The 20,775-nt window shown below is 32.1% G+C and overlaps 2 protein-coding genes across 2 annotated transcripts in view; one reads left to right on the top strand and one right to left on the bottom strand.

The window, feature by feature from the left end:
- LOC114331344 (uncharacterized) overlaps nt 1–20,775 on the bottom strand; it is a 215,110-nt gene that overhangs the window by 128,374 nt on the left and 65,961 nt on the right. The gene's annotated exons all lie outside the window — the stretch shown is intronic.
- The window catches only part of LOC114331342 (hydrocephalus-inducing protein-like), a 691,883-nt gene continuing 676,625 nt past the window's right edge, over nt 5,518–20,775 (top strand). Inside the window, exons 1-2 of the mRNA XM_050647266.1 lie at nt 5,518–5,667; nt 19,764–19,961. Coding sequence (XP_050503223.1) covers nt 5,566–5,667; nt 19,764–19,961 — 300 coding nt within the window. The 5' untranslated portion in view covers nt 5,518–5,565. The remainder of the gene's footprint in view (nt 5,668–19,763; nt 19,962–20,775) is intronic.

The raw sequence follows: 20,775 nt of genomic DNA, 5'->3' as shown, positions 1-20,775 counted from the left end.
GATGGAAGAGAGAGAGAGAGAGAGAGAGAGAGAGAGAGAGAGAGAGAGATCTAATTGGTCCGTTATTACAGTTCCCAAATATGTCATTTTGCGAACTTTCTCAACTTGGACTCCGTTTAATTGAAGCTTTGCATCGGGATGTGAGTCACGACTGAACACTAAAAATTTGGTTTTGTCTGAGTTTATTTTAATGCTAATTTCCTCTCCTACCTCGTGAATACGATCAAGCAGAATTTGGAGACCTTCAATATTATCTGACAGAATTACTGTATCGTCTGCATATCTAATCACATTAAGTAGTTCCCCATTGATTTTTATTCCATATGACTGTCTCTCAAGTGCCTTTTTAAATAACTGGTCCGAGTAAACATTGAAGAATTTTGGCGACAAAATGCAACCTTGTCTAACTCCTCGTCATATGGAGATTTCATCGGTGTAGTTATCTCCAATTTTTACGATAGCAGTTTGATTCCAGTACACAATTTTTAATGACTCGGATATCCTTGTCATATATTCCGATATTTTTCAGTATTTGCATTCATTTTACATGCTGTACTTTATCGAATGCCTTTTAGAAGTCCATGAAACATGAAAATACATCTTTGTTGGTCACGGCATTTTTGTAATAGGATGTTAAGCGCAAAAGTGCCTCCCTGGTTCCCATAGCTTTCCTAAAACCAAATTGGGTATCTTCGAGAACTTCTTCGCATTTGCGTATAATTCTGTTGTGAAGTATTTTTAGGAAAATCTTAAGAGTGTGGGTCATTAGGCTAATTAATCGATATTCTGAGCATTTTCTATCATTGTGTTTTTTAGGTATTGCGACAAAGATGGATTTGAGCCAATCTGTGGGAATCACTCCGGTGTTATAAATATATTGAATTAAAAAGTCTTACTACAGTGGAACCCCGATAAGTCGGCCCTCGATAACCCGGAAGTCCGGCTAACCCGGACCGATTTTCATCAGACAAAACAAACATTTTTTCACTTTGACTCAGTTTTTTACCAAGAAAATAAACAATAGTTACTGTATACAACTGTACGTAATATGTAGGTACTGTGCATATGTATTATATGTATTCTCCGTGCATTCTATGTGGATTTTCGATAACCCGGATCGGCTGCGGTCCCGATTAATCCGACTTATCGAGGTTCCACTGTACTACTTTTATGTTATCATCCTCTATTAGTTTTAGCAACTCAGTTGGTGTATTATCTGGACCATAAGCTTTTCTAATTTTAGCATTATTTATAGCGTGTTCTACCTCGCATTTCATAATTTCTGGGCCGTCAGTACAGTTTTGGTATAATTCGGCAATATTATTCCTATACATACACCGGTATTTAGGCGTCAACGCCCTTCCAGTAGGGATCTATGGGGAGTGTCACCGATCCGCAAGCCCTTATCCCTTGCCGTACTGCTCCCTCATAGGCCGATCAGACGCCCGCATATTCCAGTCTAAGAGTCAGATTCATATTATAATTTTATACTGACGCGTTAGCCTTTTTTGTTTTCCGTTGACCTTACTGGGGCTTGAACTCGCATTCATCACGGCGAAGTGAAGTGTGGTCAGCCGCTAGTCCCACAGAGCTGTCCGATCGACTATTAGGGACGTCAGTTCAATACAATTGAATATTAGGAATATTATTCCTATCATCTTCAAATAACTCTGATATATACAGCTGCCATTCTTTTCTTATTTCGTGCTCATTTACAATAAATTTGTTATTATTGCCTAAGACTCCCCTACTACTAGGAATCGAACTAAACATCAAGCAATCCAAAAGTTAACCACTCCTGTTCGTGTGGTAGTCTAGTCCAGGCCCGATCTGTCCGAAAAGCAGTCCATAATGGACATTATCCATGGGAGTCTATTTTTCGCTGGAATCATTTCAAAATGTAGGTACCTTGCTACCTTGTATCAATTATCACGATATGCGCCAGTCGCAAACTTTGTGCTCAATTTTTCATTTAACATAATCTGAAAAAAATTGAAAATATTTGCTTTTTGCTCCCATATTTTCACATATAGCTCAAAAGCTATTGCTTCAAAAAAAAAAAAAAAAAAAATACAAGTTAAAAGCCTCTTATTTTAATTTGAAACAATATTTAACTAGCCAGAAAGTTTATTATTTGTAAAATAGCAATAATTGGGAAAAAACTGCATAAAATGGAGTTTCCCCTTTAAATTTTTTCTATCCCTTAATCATAACTTACTGCCTTCATATTCCGCCTAGTAAAACTCTAGAATACGACAGTAACGTGTGCTAAATTTCGTTAGAATCGGTTTAATAAATTTTGCATAATGCTTCTGCACTCCAGCGTCCACAAAACAAAATGGCAAATTTGGCAAAAGTTTGCTGGGCCCAAAATAATCACTTTAAATAGTCGAAAAGTGTATTTATTTTTACAAATAAAGAAAGTGGCTTTCAAACGCACTTTAAAAAATTTAAATCGGTCAACTAGGAGAACCCAAAGAATTTTTTAAAGTTATGGTGGGGTAGCCATAGTGGGCACCGCGCGTCGAGTTGAGCCGATTGGCTTTTTGGTCGACTATTTTTTGGATATTAATTTAAAGTGCGTATTGTGCTTTTTAAAGTGCTTTTATGTAATTCTCTTCAAGATTTCTGAAATCCTCTAAAGAGGATTAGAAGTTCCTAAATACGAACATTTTGACAATGCATCCTAAGTTCCATTTTTAATAAAGAAACCCCCATCACTAATCTATAAAATAAACAGTGAAGTAAGAAGTACCTATATAATTATAGTACAGAAGCTTACATTATTTATTCTACTAGGGCTTAAGATTATGTACATTTTTTCTTCTTCTTGCAGTACCGTCTCCTATCGGAGGTTGGCTACCATCACAGCAATCTTAACTTTGTTGGCTGCAGCTCTGTGTGTGTTTGTGTCTTGTGTTTTATTGGCACTGGTTTTCACAACCAACTGGCCAGTCAATTTTATAATGATTTTTTAGACTATAACTTATCACTAACTAAGGGGAGTAATGTGTAGTCGTGTAGTGTGTGTGTGTTGAGTAAGTGTCTTGTTACTTTGCAAAGTTGACGTCATTATCTTTGCAAAGAGACGCTAATTGTATCCGAACGTCTGCGGTCCCTCCGGTGAGTACCGATCCCACAAGGACAGAAACTATATATCATATATTAATTTATAATAAACGAACAATTTCTGACCCTGGTGAGATTCGAACTCAAGACCATTCGGACCTTTCGATCCAAAGGTAGGCGCTCTTACCACTGAGCCACAGAGGGGATTGGCTGCAGCTCTGAACAATTGTATTGAACTGCACCCGTACCACTCCCTTAAATTTCGCAACCAGGACATCCTCCTGCGTTCCCACATTTCTCTTTCCTGAGATTTTTCCTTGGATTATGAGCCTTAGCAGGGACTACTTTATATATTATCTCTTTAGAGCAGCGGTATCGAAAGTGCGAATTGCCGTGATGGTTGCCAACCTTCTTAGAGGAGATGGCACATGAAGAAGAAGAAGGGACTACTTCTCCCCTCTCATTATGTGGCCTAGGCCTAGATGTTCCAGTTTTCTCGTTTGCATGGTTTTGTGACTTCGAATTCCTTTTCCATGTTCAGAAAAACATGGTTTTGTGACTTCGAATTCCTTTCCCATGTTCAGAAAAACATCTTGATTATTATTTTTTTGCAGATTGCTTACATTAAATGAACTAGAACATTGGGAGGTTTTAATAAAGAGCTTGTTAAACTTGTGAAAAGCACTACAATAAATTCAATGAGATTTTTTATGTTTACTGACACTAATATTTGTATAAGAATCTAACTGTAAAGCTTTCTATGAATAGGATTTTAAGTTTCACATAAAGTTTGCTTACTCACGAATAGTCCAGAAAGCCACTGCGCATCCGCTAGGACAAATATTCTAATTCGGATTTTTTGCACAATCTTACTCAAAAAGGACTCCTTTTAACAGATTTGCATGTTGCCAGGACCAAAAGGTGGTCAATAATTTTTTAAACGTTTTTTTTTGTTTTTCTCCTAAAATTATTTTTTTTGCATGGAAAAAAGTTTCTTTAGGTTTTTTGGATCATTTCAAACAGAAAAAGTCTTTAGTGACTTTTCTCTAAAAATGATAGTTTTTGACATATAAGCGATTAAAAATTGAAAAATTTCGAAATCGGCCATTTTTAACCCTCAAAAACTATGTGAAAAACTGAAAATTTGAATGTTGCCAAGGTAGGTAGATATTCTTTAAACATTGACTGATGAAATCCCGAAGAGTTTTTTGCAATACAATATTCAAAACTCCTTTGTTTTTTAATTGCTAATCAAGCGTGCGCGACACTATTTTCTACCGACATGCGACAGTATGGTGCAAATGAAAGGAATAAATTCGTTATTTCCGTTATTTCGTAAACCGGCGACTTTAATAAAAAATCCCGAAACAGGTCGATTTTTGTTTTTAAGTTATGATACTGTGGCATATATGATATACTAGTGACGTCATCCGTCTGGGCGTGATGACGTAATCGATGATTTTTTAAATGAGAATAGGGGTCGTGTGGTAGCTCGTTTGAAAGGTTGTTCAAATCTCTATTCACTACAGTAATGTAAACATTTATATAATTATTTATACAGGGTGTCCGTCTACTTCTTTTTTTGTCAAATAATTTAATTTAATAAAATTTTTTGGACACCCTGTATAAATATTTATGTAAATGTTTATATTACTGAATAGTGAATTGAAGAACCTTTCAAATGAGCAAGCATACGACCCCTATTCTCATTTAAAAAAATCATCGATTACGTCATCACGTCCAGATGGTCACTAGTATACCAAATATGCCACAATATCATACCTTAAAAATAAAAATCGACCTGTTTCGGGATTTTTCCCTAAAGTCGCCGGTTTACGAAATAACGAATTTATTCCTTTCATTTGCACCATACTGTCGGTGGAAAATAGTATCGCGCACGCTTGATTAGCAATTAAAAAACAAAGGAGTTTTGAATATTGTATTGCAAAAAACCGTTCGAAATTTCATCAATCGATGTTTAAAGAATATCTACCTACCTTGGCAATAATCAAATTTTCAGTTTTTCACATAATTTTTGTGGGTTAGAAATGGCCGATTTCGCAATTTTTCAATTTTTAATCGCTTATATGTCAAAAACTATCATTTTTAGAGAAAAGTCACTAAAGACCTTTTCTATTTGGAATGATCCAAAAAACCTAAAAAAACTTTTTTCCATGCAAAAAAAAAATAATTTTACGAAAAAAACAAAAAAAAAAACGTTTAAAAAATTTTTGACCATTTTTGGTCCTGACAACATGCAAATTTGTTAAAAGGAGTCCTTTATGAGTAAGATTGTGCAAAAAATCCGAATCAGAATATTTTTCCTAGCGGATGCGCAGTGGCTTTCTGGACTAGAAATTCAACGGTGACATAAATATGTCAATAACTTCACACAAGAAAAAATTGCCACTTTGACTTATATTAAAAAACTGTCAATGACAGATTTTGTCAAAGTATAATTTATTCACAATTATTATAACAATTATATAAAACATAATGGACCAAGCTGATGATGATAACTGTCCACGCCATACGTGTATGTTTATGACATTACTTCCATTCTTTTTGGATTTGCCCATAGAACAGACTGAAGTTTCTGTAAGTATAGATCTATATAAACTAAAAATTTCCACAGCTTTCACTGCATTCCTTCATTCAACCGTCCTCTCCAGTTCTTTTGTGTTTTGCCAGTCCCTTTCCTGCAGATTTCTTCTTTCCATTGGTTCGTCCACTTCATCTCTGAAAGATCTTCAAGGTATGCCTCTGTTCCTTCTTCCTATCGGACTCCACTCTATTATTCTGCTTATCCAACGACTTTGGTCTGCTCTTCTGCATGTTCGTACCAAGTTAATCTCTTTTGTTCGAGGTACCTAGTCTATTATATATCTGAGCTCATTTCCAGTATTTTCTTAATCTCTTTGTTATTTAGTCTATCCCTTCTTGTTACTTTGCAGCGGTTCCTTAGGAACTCCATCTCTGCTGCTCTTATTTTGTTTTTGTTTTCTTATTTATTGTCCAGTTTTCTGTGTTATATATTCTTCTTTTTGTTTTTATACTGCCGTTCCCCTTCAGCTGTTCCTTTGTTTGATATTATGAAACCTAAATACTTACTTGTACTAACTTGTCTGTTCCTTTGATTTGTTTACCTTTGTCTATTCCCATGGTTAATATCAGCAATTACAAAATTTATGACTCATTATACAGGGTGTAACAAAAATACAGGTCATAAATTCAATTTCATATTCTGGGACCAAAAATAGTTCGATTGAACCTAACTTACCTTAGTGCAAATGTGCACATAAAAAAAGTTACAGCCCTTTGAAATTACAAAATGACAATCGATTTTTTCCAATATATCGAAAACTATTACAGATTTTTTATTGAAAATAGACATGTGGCATTCTTATGACAGTAGCATCTAAAGAAAAAATTATAGTGAAATTTGGACACCCCATAAAAGGTTTATGGGGGTTTTGTTCTTTTAAACCCCCCCCCCCCAAACTTTTGTGTACGTTCCAATTAAATTATGATTGTAGTACCATTAGTTAAACACAATGTTTTTAAACAATTTTTGCCTCTTAGTACTTTTTCGAAAAGTCAGTTTTTACCGAGATATTTTGAATATTTGTCAAATCCACCAAAATTTGTATATGGTTAAGTACGTTTATGGAGACTTGGTAATAATATGAAAATTTATTTATAATTTACATTTTTAGGTATTTTTTGAACCATATTAAAAAAAGAATCCACATCTCGATAAAATGTGCCTTCTCGAAAAAATACAAAGAGGCAAAAAAGTTTTAAAAGCACTGTATTTAACTAATGGTACTGCAGTAATAGTTTAATTGAAACGTACACAAACATTTGGGGGTTTAAAGGGACAAAACCCACATAAAATTTTTATGTAAACTTATTAAAAAAGAAGCCCCAACTCAATATAAACTATTTTAACGAAAAACTACTAAGAGGCAAAAAAGTTTTAAAAATATTGATTTTAACTAATGGTACCCCAACAGTAATTTAATTGGGACGTACACAAAAGTTTAGGGGGGTTAAGGGTACAAAACCCCCATGAAAATTTTTTGGGGTGTACAAATTTTACTATAATTTATCGTTACGATATTCCTACCATAAGAATGCAACAAGTTCATTTTCAATAAAAAATCTCTAATAGTTTTCGATATATTCGAAAAAATCGATTTTTATTTTGTAACTTTAAAGGGCTGTAACTTTTTGTATGTGCATATTTGTACTAAGGTAAGTTAGGTTCATTCGAACTATTTTTGGTCCCAAAATATGTGATTTAATTTATGACCTGTATTTTTGTTACACCCTTTAGTATGGTGTAATTCAACCCAAACCCAGACATCCAAAGTGAAAGTTATCCTTCAACACCAAATTGTTCTATAGGGTCGACATATTGTTCAGTAAAAAGTTACACCATTTTGAGCGTCGGGTTTGGGGAGGAGGTGGGGGAGAAGTCGGTAAATTAGAAGTATTTTACGTTTTTCGTCAATATTTCTAAAACTATGCGGTTTATCGTGAAAAATGTTCTATACAAAAATGTTCTACATTAAATTTTAAACAAAAAAGGTCCAATACATAATCCTTCTAAAGCGAACGGGTACAAAGTTACGGAGGTGTATAGTATAATTCGTCCAAATAAAGGCCCAACCGCGTCATCCAAAATAAAAGTTTTCCTCCAACACCAAATTGTTCTCTATAGTCCATATATTGTTCAGTAAAAAGTTACACCATTTTGTGAGTAGGGTTTGGGGGGAGGGGGAGGGACAAGTCGGCAAATTAGTAGTTTTTTACGTTTTTCGTCAATATTTCTAAACTTAAGTGGTTTAGCGTGAACAATATTCTATACAAAAATGTTCTACATGAAATTTGAAACGAAAATTTTACTGTTGCAAAGATATGCGACATTGTCCATAGAAAGTTCACATTGGGTTTCTCCGTACCAGAGATTTATATGACCTAGGCCTGTAGAAGCCTCTCGGTGAGGTTGACGTTCCTTCAGGGGCTTATCAGTAACATACCACCGGTCAATGAAATAGCAACTTATATTTAGAAAACACAATCCTGTTAAAGTAGTCAGTATTTTTTATTTAGCTAATGCCTCCACAACTAATGGCCATTGGCATGGTAGGTACGGTAACTTTTGCAGTTAGGTACCTAGTGTCATGTGTAGTGTGCGTGTTGAGTAAGTGTCTTGTTACTTTGCAAAGTCGACGTCATTGTCTTTGCAAAGAGACGCTAATTGTATCCGAACGTCTGCGGTCCCTCCGGTAAGTACCGATCCCACAAGGACAGAAACTATTTTCATTAAAAGAAAAGTCAGTTTATTGAGTAATAATATTATAATTTGTCCAAACAATATGACAAATATGGTAAACCTCAACTTTACATCCTCCGTAACTCCGAAACCGTTGATTTCAGAACAATTATGCATAGGAACTTTTCCGTTTAAAATTTATTGTAGAACATTTTTGTATAGAATATTGTTCACGCTAAACCGCTTAGGTTTAGAAATATTGACGAAAAACGTAAAAAACTACTAATTTACCGATTTTCCCCTCCCCTCCTCACCAAACCCGACGCTCAAAATGGTGTAAATTTTTACTGAACAATATGTGCAACATATAGAACAATTTGGTGTTGGAGGAAAACTTTAATTTGGGATGACGGGGTTATGCCTTTTTTGAACCAATTATACAATACTACCTCCGTAACTTTAGAACCGTTCATTTTAGAAGGAATATGCATAGAACCTTTTTTGTTTAAAATTAAATGTAAAACATTTTTGTATAGAACATTGTTCACGATAAACCGCATAGTTTTAGAAATATTGACGAAAAACTTAAAAAACTCATAATTTACCGCCTTCTCCCCCACATCCCCCCCAAATCCGACGCTCAAAATGGTGTGACTTTTTATTGAACAATATGTGGACCATGTAGAACAATTTGGTGTTGAAGGACAACTTTCACTTTGGATGTCTGGGTTTGGGCCTAGTTATGCCATAACTGTATCATACTACAATATGATTATTTTTAAGATTTTGCTTATCATTTTGACATATTTACTGCGAATATTAGTTGCCTTCTTTCATACTTCCGATATTTTCACAATTATCGTGTATATGGTGCTTTGATTAATAGATAAATTATTATATTATAAAATGTTAAAAAACAAAATTTTAGTATTTAAAAGGTACCTAAGTATATTTAAGAGCACACAGTAGCGATCAACAGGTAGTAACAAATGCGGTCCAAGATTGCGAAAGTCCTGCGAACTTTCAAAAGTATGGCAACAGTGCGTCGGTAATTCGACACTGACAGTGACGTTTATACTATCAAAAACAATAATTTTTATACACATAGGCGCAAAATGTTGCCAAGTCAGTGACGTTCAATTTGTTGTTATAAAAAATCGATTTTTAGTAGTTCCAATGTGACACAAAATCTAGGCACGGAATAAGAAAGTTTATTTGAAGAAAGTGTATTTTTTTGTCATTCTTAATGGCGGTACAGGCTCCTTTTTTCAATATTTTATTTAGCTATAGAGTAATTTCTACATACTAACATATTGCTGAAATTGGGCTCTGTACCACCATTCTTTATTATATTACGAATATCTGTGCCAAATATCTCGACAAAATATTCAAAATTAGAGCCGCAATCTTGGAACGCGTTTGTTGCTACCTGTTGATCGCTACTGTTTGCTCTTAAGGTAAAAATATTCACCACAGCTTTGGCCAACTAATATTTTTTCCTATTATGTTTTTAATTTTAATGTTTTAAATTAATCACTTTGACAGTTTGTATGTCAAATTTTCAATCGAAGTTCAGTGATTTGTCACTACTGGCGCTCACAAACTTTTAAATAACTCCTCTACCTACGAGCTCACAGCGGATATATGTACTAGTTTCTTACTGGTATACCCATTCCTTCACACTTTCTTTTACATGGTTTCACGTTTTTTTTTCTGGAATATTTTGAACAAGGTAGGATACATGGAGCAGCACTGTAGTAGTCCCTTTGTCGTCTTCAATGGACTGCATATTTTATTGCCCGTTTTGATAGCTTCTTTGTTATTCTTGTAGAGCGCTTTTACTGCTCTTATTAATATTCGTGGAACTTCGATGTTCTCCATTGGGGGAGTGCATATAGATTTTCACTTCGGAAAAATCAAACAAGATAGAACTTTTTGTAATTTAATTAAGAAATGTTTAATAAACAAAATATCAAAAAGTTCTACTAGATGGGTGCTTCATTTTTTATTAAACAAATGAACTACGAAATTAGATGTTTTTTAAATAACTCCAAAAATACAAATTTTAGGAAAAAACTGACTTGACCATTGAAAAATTCATAAAATTTTACAAAAAAAACCTTATATAAAGAATTTTCTATAATTAAATCTGTATCTTCTATAATTTTTTATTTATAACGCTAAACTCACCCTTCTCACAAACATTGGCGCACTGTAAACTAACGTACGGCGAAGTGCACGGTTGAGTTATTTTAATGTAATTATTTAACTAATGGATCGAATAAAATTTTACAAACTGAACATGAAAGAAGAATAATTAAGCTATCTTATGGTTGTAATAGAAATAAATAAAATGTATGGGCATAAGTACGGTGTGGGCGGAAAGTGAGCCTTACATGAATTTTGTTTAAAAATGATTTAAAAATGTGTAACTAATACAATTTTTCTTATAAAACTCTCAATTTTGCAAAACTTACCTTTCAGGCATCTTACTAAATGATGTTTCATTAAAAAAAATCTCAAAAATTTCATTCAAATGATATGACGTCTCAAAAAATGTAATTTTTGAAATCATCGTAGTTTTATAGAATTACCACCATTCTAAGACGGTATTACTCAAGTTTGAAGAGATCTATTACAGTCTTATATAAGTTCTTTTTTAAAGCTTAGGATGTAATCTTTAAAATGCACTAAATTATTTTACTTTAGAAATAAAATAAACTATTTCTTTTTAAGAAGATTAAGAAAGATAACAAAAATGTAATACAAAAACCGAAAATTACCAGCTAAAAATAAGCTTCATATAAATAATAAGCTTCAACAATAATAAATATTGAGCAAAAAAATTTTTTTGATAACTTTTTTATTATCATGAACTATTTCAAATGGGAAATAAGCCACAATTTTACCAAAAAACTGAATTTATTAACGTTTCGACGCCCAAGTCGGGTGTCGTTGTCAAAATACAAAATAATACTAAATAAACAAAAATGTTGTAGCTTAGTAAAAAATTCTTCTAATAATTTATTTAATCTGACTTATTTATATCGGCAGTTCAGGCGATAGAAGTAGGCAAGTACGGATTTCAATTTATATCGGCAATTCAAGTAGAAGACTTTAAAATGATATTGCCAATTTTGACGAGTTGCGTTCCTGGGACGACTTTAATAAAAGATAGTTCATTCGATTACATGAAATCAACCCCAACTCAAGAATATCCGCCACAAAAAATCATAGCATGTGATCTGTCTTTAAAAAGACAACCAAATGCAACGATGGCAGTAAAATTCTCGCGCTAGAGATTCCAAAGTAAATCACGAGGGAAAACCAGGAAAAAACCTCGTGATACTATCCCGACATCGTAAGTATTTGGGCTTACATTTAGTTTACTCTCAAAACTAATACCAAATTGTCACTTTAATGTATATATGCTATTTTAAATAGCAAAAAGAGGAAGTCAATAGAAAGAAAATACCACGATTAGTAAGTCATTAACATCGAGTTAGTACATATTTTATATTTTAGTATTATTTATATAATATCTATGTATTATTAATATTATTTATAATTTAAAATAGCATATAAACATTAAAGTCAGAATTTGGTATTAGTTTTGAGAGCAAACTAAATGTAAGCCCAAATACTTACGATGTCGGGATAGTACCACGAGGTTTTTTCCTGGTTTTCCCTCGTGATTTACTTTGGAATCTCTAGCGCGAGAATTTTACTGCCATCGTTGCATTTGGTTGTCTTTTTAAAGACAGATCACATTCTATGATTTTTTGTGGCGGATATTCTTGAGTTGGGGTTGATTTTATGTAATCGAATGAACTATCTTTTAGTAAAGTCGTCCCAGGAACGCAACTCATCAATATTGGCAATATCATTTTAAAGTCTTCTACTTTAAAATGTATAATACATGCCTAAATTGCCGATATAAAGGAGTCAGATTAAATAAATTTTTAGAAGAATTTTTTACTAAGCAACAACATTTTTGTTTATTTAGTATTATTTTTTATTTTGACAACGACACCCGACTTGGACGTCGAAACGTTAATAAATTCATTTTTTTGGTAAAATTGTGGCTTATTTCCCATTTAAAATAGTTCATTATAAAAATGCCACAAGAAAATAGCTTCAGAACAACATTTTTTATTATCAGTTTTACGAAAAAAAGTTATTCTTTATAAAATACTCTGCATCGTATTTAATCTAAGATGCAATCATCAAATATCAAATTTATTTAATGTTATACGAGGTATGTCAAAAAATATGAATTTCACTCAAGAGTAAAGTACCTTTACATTTCACAATATCGAAAATTGTTATTAAGAAAAGTTCTTTGGAATTAAAAAAATTGTTTTAGTGTTCAATTACATCCTTCTAATTAAAATACTGTGAATAATAAAGGCACTTAACTCTTAAGAAAAATTCATATTTTTTACATACCTCGTATAAAATTAAAAAAGTTTGATATCTGATGGTTGCATCTTAGATTTTAGACCAGGGAGAGCATTTTATGAAGCATAACTTTTTTTCGCAAAAGTGATAATAAAATAGTTATCATATTTGTAATAAAATGATGATGAGTATCCGTAATTTGAGAACTTGAATTTTTTTGATTAGAATGATGTAATTGTATATCTAGACGTAGTTTCTAATTTTAAACAATTTTTCATAATAGCATTTTTTGATATTCTGGAATATAAAGGTACTTTACTCTTTAACGAAATTCATATTCTTGTGATTATATTCAAAATAATATAGCTAAAAGGAACTACAACGTTAACGGGGTTTTATTATTTCATATGGTCAGTGGACATCTATATATGAAAAACCGCGGAGTGCTACCATTTAAAGGGGTGCGTTTTTGAGAAATGGGTGAATTAGTCCCTGGGCACAGGTTACATTAGGGTGAGTTCTATGCACTTTTGGTACAAACATATATACATAAAAATTGTTCCTGGTTAAATTTCCTATCTAAATATTACTTTTTAAAGTCAATGATACTTTTTTTTACAAAAAATATATTCAAAAGAAAAAGCACAAAGAAACCCAAAAGAAAGAAATTTTGTTCTTTGTCCCATAACTTTTGTCCACGGGGCTATAGGTATAGAAATTGCTTTACAGAAAAATAACCTACGTATTTCTTCTTTAAAATGTTGTTTAGTAGAGGTAATTAGGATTTATAGTTTTCGAAATATGATTTTTCAAAGTTCGCCACTCACAGCAATTTTGGGCAATTTTCCTTTTTATTTCGCAAATATTGTTCTGTAACTTTTTTCTACGTAACTTTAGGTATATGCAATGGTACACGTAATAGGACTAGAAATTAATTACCTTTAAAATGGTCTACTGTATAACGTTGTACGACTTTTTTTAAAGAGATTATGGTTTTTCAAGGTTTTACACTTTTAACGATTTTTTATAATATAATATAAAAATAAAATAATATTATTATATATTATATATTATATATTATATATTATATAATATTATATTATATAGTATATATAGTATAATATTATATTATATATTATATAATACCTAATATAAAAAAAATATTATTTTTTACATTTTTTACGATTATTTTTGAAATTTCTCATTATAACTTTTTTTCTTGTACATTTAGGTGTATATTATATTATATAATAAAAAAAGCTTATTTTGTTTACTTTAAAATGATGTAATACAAAAAATTCTAGGATTTTTTTTGAATTAGATATTATTTTTCAAAATGTAATAAGTACTTGCAACGGTTCTTGATTTTAAGATTATTTTTTAAATTTCTCATTATAACTTTTTTTTTCTTGTACATGAATATACTATATATTGCTCAATAAAGAGGGCTTGCTTTCTGTTCTTTAAAATGGTGTATCATCTATATTTAAATAATGGAAACCGAGTGATTCTTTGATTTTTTTTACCTGTACCTATTATTTAAAATTATTTCTTTTACAAAAATTACATAAACATTAGTCTTAGAAAACATCACTTTAGTTAAAATTATTTAAACGTTGACATTTAAAACATTTTCAAAATCAAAGTCCATCTCTTCGTTAGCATTAGCTTCAATATCTTCCTCTGACACCTCAGTTATCTTAGAGTTCCCACAATTAGTACCCATGCACATGCACCCTTTGCAGAATATTGAATTCCTATCTTCCTACAACTGCAGTTTTTTGTACATCCTTTGGTACATTTACATGCTATTTTTTCAAGCAAAGCTTGTGGTGCAGTGGTTTTGACAGTAAATATTGGAATTAATCCATATTTTGAAGTTTGCCCGGCCGAGTCAAGTGGATCCAAAGTATTACCTATAAAAAATAAGATTCAATCGTAACATACAATCACATAAAAAAGCTATAATGAGAGATTTAAAAAATACTCCTAAAATCAAAAATCGTTGCAAGTACTTATTACATTTTGAAAAAGCATATCTTATTCAAAAATAATCCTAGAATTTTTTTTAATACACCATTTTAAAATAAGCAGAATAAGCTTTCTTTTTTATTATATAATATATACCTAAATTAAAAAAAAAAGTTATAATGGGAAATTTAAAAAGTAATCGTAAAAAATATAAAAACTCGTTAAAAGTATAAAGTCTTGAAAAAGATAACCTCTTTAAAAGAAGTCGCACAACATTATACGATAGAACATTTTAAAGGTAATTGATTTCTATTCCTCTTACATGTACCATTGCATATGCCTAAAGCTACGTAGAAAAAAAGTTACAGAACAATATTTGCGAAATAACAAGGAAAATTGCCCAAAATTGCTGTGAGTAGCGAATTTTGAAAAATTATATTTCGAAAACTGTAAATCCTAATGACCTCTACCAAACATCATTTTAAAGAGAAAATATGTAAGCTTTTTTTCTGTGAAGCAATGTCTATACCTATAGCCCCGTGGACAAAAGTTATGGGACAAAGAACAAAATTTCTTTCTTTTGGGTTTCTTTGTGCTTTTTCTTTTGAATATATTCTTCTAAAAAAAGTATCTTTGACTTTAAAAAGTTATATTTAGATAGGAAATTTAACCAGGAACAACTTTTATGTAGATGTGTTTGTACCAAAATTGCATAGAACTCACCCTAATTTAACCTGTGCCCAGGGACTAATTCACCCATTTCTCAAAAACGCATTTCTTTAAATGGTAGCACTCCACGGTTTTTTCATATATAGAGATTCATTGACCATATGAAATAATAAAACCCCGTTAACGTTGTAGTTCCTTTCTCTAGTACATAATCAATAGCCTAATAACTCGTATAAAATTGATAACATTTGATATCTGATGGTTGAGTTTTAGATTTTTGACTATCCAGACCATTTTATTGAGAATAACTTTTTTTCGTAAAATTGGTAAAAAAAGTTTTCCATGTGGTTCCTAGCTACGCAGACACACTGTATAAGAGCTTCTGTATAAGAATTTTCAAATTGCAATGCCACATTCGGATTATAATCAAAAACAAAATTGAAACATATTTGATGGAAGTAAAATGATGAATTTAACGATATTTTTAAAATTATTAATACAAAATAATTGTTATTTTTTAAACAATTAATAAACAATTAGCGGCCAAATCTGCGAGTAGAACTTTTTACTTTAACATGTATATAAACTAACAAAACAAGTTTTAGAAAAATATAAGCTTGTTTGAGTTTTTCCTAAACAATGCATGTTTTCATTCTAATTGCACTCCCCTACATTGCTTGATCCTAGGTATCGAATCATAAGCCTCCTTAAGATCTACAAAAGCCAGATGGATGGATATATTTTTGGCTATTCTTTTTCTATTAGTTTTTAGACCCTAAGCATGCTTTTCTCGCTGTAAACCCTCCCTGGTGTTCTCCGATTTTCTCCTTTATATGTATTTCTAATTTTTCCTTTATGGTCTTTCCATACAGTCTGCCCATAGACGATATATTGCTGATTCCTCGATAGTTTTCACAGTTTTTTCTATTTCTGTTCTTATATATTGATGTCATATGCTTGAGTCCATTCTGCCGGTAAACCTTCTCCATTCAGTGCTTTCTCAAATATTTTGTGTATCATCAGGATTGGCTCTTCCGATCCGTTTTTTATCAATTCATTTGGCATTCTGCCGTTTTTGTTCTTTAGAGTTTTACTTATGCCCCGTTGCACCAACAGATCTTAGGCTTAAGTCGAGAATATCATAATAATTAATATAATATAATTATAATATTACAATAAGAATACCATAATATAATAATAGATATAATTGATAATAAGGTGAGAATCTAAAATTATGGTGCAACCTAAGTGATACTCAAGGAGGCCCTATCTATAAGTAGAGCTTAGCTAAGCTGGAGCTTAAGATCTGTTGGTGCAACCAGGCATTACTTACTTAATCCAGAACTCGTCTACCTTTCGGTGTGAGTTGTTACGGAGTTAGGTTCTCCGTCGTTTTCTTCCACATTTCCTTCCATTTCCTCCCATTTTATTCCTCTTTTGTCGGCCGCTTCCCTTACTTCTTCTGTCCACGTATTTCTTGGCCTTCCTCTCTTCTTTCTTCCCATATCTCTCGCTTCATATATCTGTCTTACTATTTTTTCTTCTCCTCTTCTCAGTACATGTCCGAGCCATCTAAGTTGTCCTTGTTCGATTGTTGTTGTAACTGGGTGTATTTTCAGATTTTGTCTAAAGGTTTGATTTCTAATTTTATCTTTCCTTGTTTTTCCCTCTATTGTTCTCAAAAATCTCATTTCTCTGCTTATTAGTTTATTCTTTTGCCTTTTTGTTAATGCCCTAGATTCACAGGCATAGGTTAGAGTGGGTTTCACAATCTTTTTTACTATTTCGGTTTTTATATTCTTAGGTATTTCTTTCTTTTTTAAAAAGTTACTCTTAATACTATTGTACAGCTTACCAGTCTTTCCAATTCTTTCATTTATCTCATCTTCTAATTTTCCATTCCGGCTTATGATTGCTACCAAATACCTATATCTGTCTACCTGTTCAAGTTGCTTGCCATCTACTTCTTTTTTGTGTTTTCCGTTTTGTCTTCCAATTATCATTGTTTTTGATTTTTTTTTGTTTATTTTCATGTTTATGATTTTTAGCTCTTCATACAATATGTTTATATTTTCTTGTAATTGTTTTTCTGACTCCCCAATGATCACCAGGTCATCTGCATAGCATAGTTCTGTCATTTGTATCATTCTCAACTTCCAATATCCTACATCATATTTTCTCCATTTGTATTTGCAGTTTTTTATTACGTCATCTAGTACTAGGTTAAAGAGTAGTGGGCTCAGGACACAACCCTGTTTTAATTCAATGTTGCTGTCGAATACTTTTGATTTTTCATTTCTTGTCCTTACATAGCTTTTCGTTTTTCATATAAACTCTGGATGCATCCTATTAGACTTTGTTCAATTTTTCTCTTCTCTAGTATTTTCCAAATATCTTCTCTTTTAATTCTATCAAAACCTTTTTCCATATCTATGAAACATCCATGTATTTCTTTTTCTGTTTTAAGAGCTTTTTCTATTATTTGTCTGATTATGAAAATCTGATCGTTCGTCCCTCTTGCTTTTCTGAAACCACTCTGGCTCTCCTCAAAGGTGTTCTCTAGTTTTTCTCTTAGCCTGTTTTCTAGTATACTAGCATAAAGTTTTCCTACTGTGATTCCTAGTGTTATTCCTCTATAGTTTGAGCATTCTTTGCTATCTCCTTTTTTATACAATGGTGTTATAATGCCTATCTGCCAGTCTAGCGGTACTTTCTTTTCTTTCTTAGCTTGGTTCATGATGTTTAATAATTCTTGTTGTCTTTCTTCATTCATGTATTTGACCATTTCTGCAGTTATATCGTCATGTCCTGGTGCTTTTCCCAGCTTGATTTTGTTGATTGCATTTGTTAATTCTTTTTGTGTTATATTTTCTATCTGTTCCTGTTGCTCTTGTGGGGTGTGTTGATTTTTGTTTTATTCTAACTTATTTCCTTCTACTTGTTCCACTTCCAAGAGTTCTTCCAAGTATTCTCTCCACCTCTCCATAATCTCATCCTCTTCTGTGCGTATGGTTCCATTCTTATCCTTCACGTTTTTCAATGTATTTGGTTTTGGTTTTCTCATGCTCTTAAGTGTGTTATAGAAAAATTTCTGGTTTTCACCGAATGCTTCTGTTAATTTATTTCCAAATTCTACCCACGTTCTGTCTTTGTTATTTTTAACCATCTGTTTAACTTCTGTTCTTTTCTCTTTGTACTTGTCATAGCATTCTTGCCTTCTGTCTGTTAAGTATTTTTTCCACAGTTGTTTCTTTTCTTGTACTATTTTTTCTAAGTCTTTTGTCCACCATACCGTGCGTTTTTTGGGGTTATTATTTATTTTTTTTTTACTCCACAGCTCTCTTTTGCAGCTACTAATAGACTATGTTTATAATCTTTCCATCTTTCTTCTATATTTTGGTACTTATTTTCTCTTTTCCTATGTTCCTCTAGACATTTCTGGTATCTCTTTTTAACGTCTATTTCTTTCAGTTTGTAGCTTCTGATTTTTTCTTTTATTATTTTTTTCTTTTTGTCATTTTGTATGTCTTTTATTATTCTAAAGCTCATTTTGACTAGATAGTGGTCACTTCCAATCTCTGCGCTTCTTTTTACCTTAATACTTTTTACTACTTTCCATATCTCGGAGTTAATTAGGAAATAATCAATTATTGATCTCTCGCCTCTACCCCTCTCTTCCCTTGTGTATTTGTGGACGTCTTTGTGTGTAAACTTTGAATTCCCTATTATCAGATCATTTTCGATGCATAAAGTTATAGTCCTTGTTCCATTATCGTTTCTCGTGTCCTCTCCCTCTTTTCCTAGCCATTTTTCTATACCAGCATTTTGTTTTCCCATTCTTCCATTCGTGTGGCCCATTATTATTAAATTGTTATTCTCTGTCTTGTCTATTATTTCTTGAAGTTTTTCAAAATACTCATTTTTTTCATTCTTGTTTGTATTATCAGTTGGTGCATATGTTATGATGTAACTATACTTTTCTTGTTTAATCTTTAGTTCAACGGTTAAAATCCTCTCGTTTGTAAATTGGACATCGATGATGTTTTTCATGTAGGATGGAGTTACAATTACTGCTAGTCCTGCTTTCGCTGTGCTACTTTGGTCCACTCCTGACCACCATATATTGTATCCGTCTTTTATTTCTTTCATTCCTGTTCCTTTTTTCTTTGTCTCTGTGACTCCTAATATGTAAATTTTCAGTTTTTTCATTTCTTCGACTATTTCCTCTTCTTTACCATTTATTCCTCTTGTGTTCTTTAGAGTTTTAATCGTTCCTTTTACTTCAGCTAGGCTTAGATTTCTGGTACTATATTAGTACAGATCTCTGGTACTATGATAGTATATAGACATAATATTGGTGTATCTTTTGCAGGTACCCCCATCTCGCTTATTAATTGAACTGCAAATGCCCTTACAAGATCGAATAGATCAACTTTGCAAGCCTACGAGGAAACGAAGAGTCCGTACTGATGTCAATACTTTTGCTAAAACGCCAGATATACTGGTGTTCCAGAATTTTGATCAATTTAAACAATATAAAACCACTATTACCTTTTTAAATATAAAATCGGTATGTAAAATTATAAAGAGCGAATGAACAAATATACAGTAAATGAACGTAAAAATCAACTATTACCTCCGATTTCGGTGAACCCCCATCGATACGAATGAAAGTTGGTGGGTGCTTAGAGGATGTCTCAAGAAACAAAAGTGACATGGCGCCAACTGGCCCTTTTACTCTGAGGGTGGATGCCACCTCTTCTTGTGATGAAAATTATAATTATTGTATTAAAAATAACTCCATAAATAGACAGAGGGACAAATTCAAAGCAACATTTGTAATTGAAAAATTTATAATAGGGAACTTGCACAATTTTTTTTTATTACATAATAATGTTCAGTTTTGTTTAAAAATGAGATTTCCAAAATTTCACGCTTCAAAAACTCGTAATAACTTAGAAATACGTATTTAAAGTCTTCAGCGGTATAAAATAGTTAAAACGACCCGTGACGTCACATAGTTTTACATTAGTTATTATTATGGTTATATTTCGCTGTGTCTAGGTACACGCTAACGTGTACGCAAATAAAAAAGTTAGGTATGTACACGCGAATTAAACTTCATCAAGCCAGTGACATTATTATTTAGCGTGCGCAGTGACTGTATATTTTGGTACATGCTATTTTGATATGTTTAGCGTGTGTTTGATAGAAAAATATTTGTTAAAGGAAGGGAAGCAGAACTATTCAGATGTTTCAAAATTAATTTTAATAAATCAATGTATATATTAAAGTCATAGAGTTATATATTAGCATAGAGAGAGTGTCTTTCGGAGCGAAGTGACGACACCATCTTTTTTATTTGGATTAGTGCTGTTTCACTC

Source organism: Diabrotica virgifera, chromosome 3, assembly GCF_917563875.1.
Source record: "Diabrotica virgifera virgifera chromosome 3, PGI_DIABVI_V3a".
Taxonomy (NCBI): domain Eukaryota; kingdom Metazoa; phylum Arthropoda; class Insecta; order Coleoptera; family Chrysomelidae; genus Diabrotica; species Diabrotica virgifera.
Note: the sequence above shows the minus strand (reverse complement) of the source record. Positions and strands in the feature narration are given on the sequence as shown.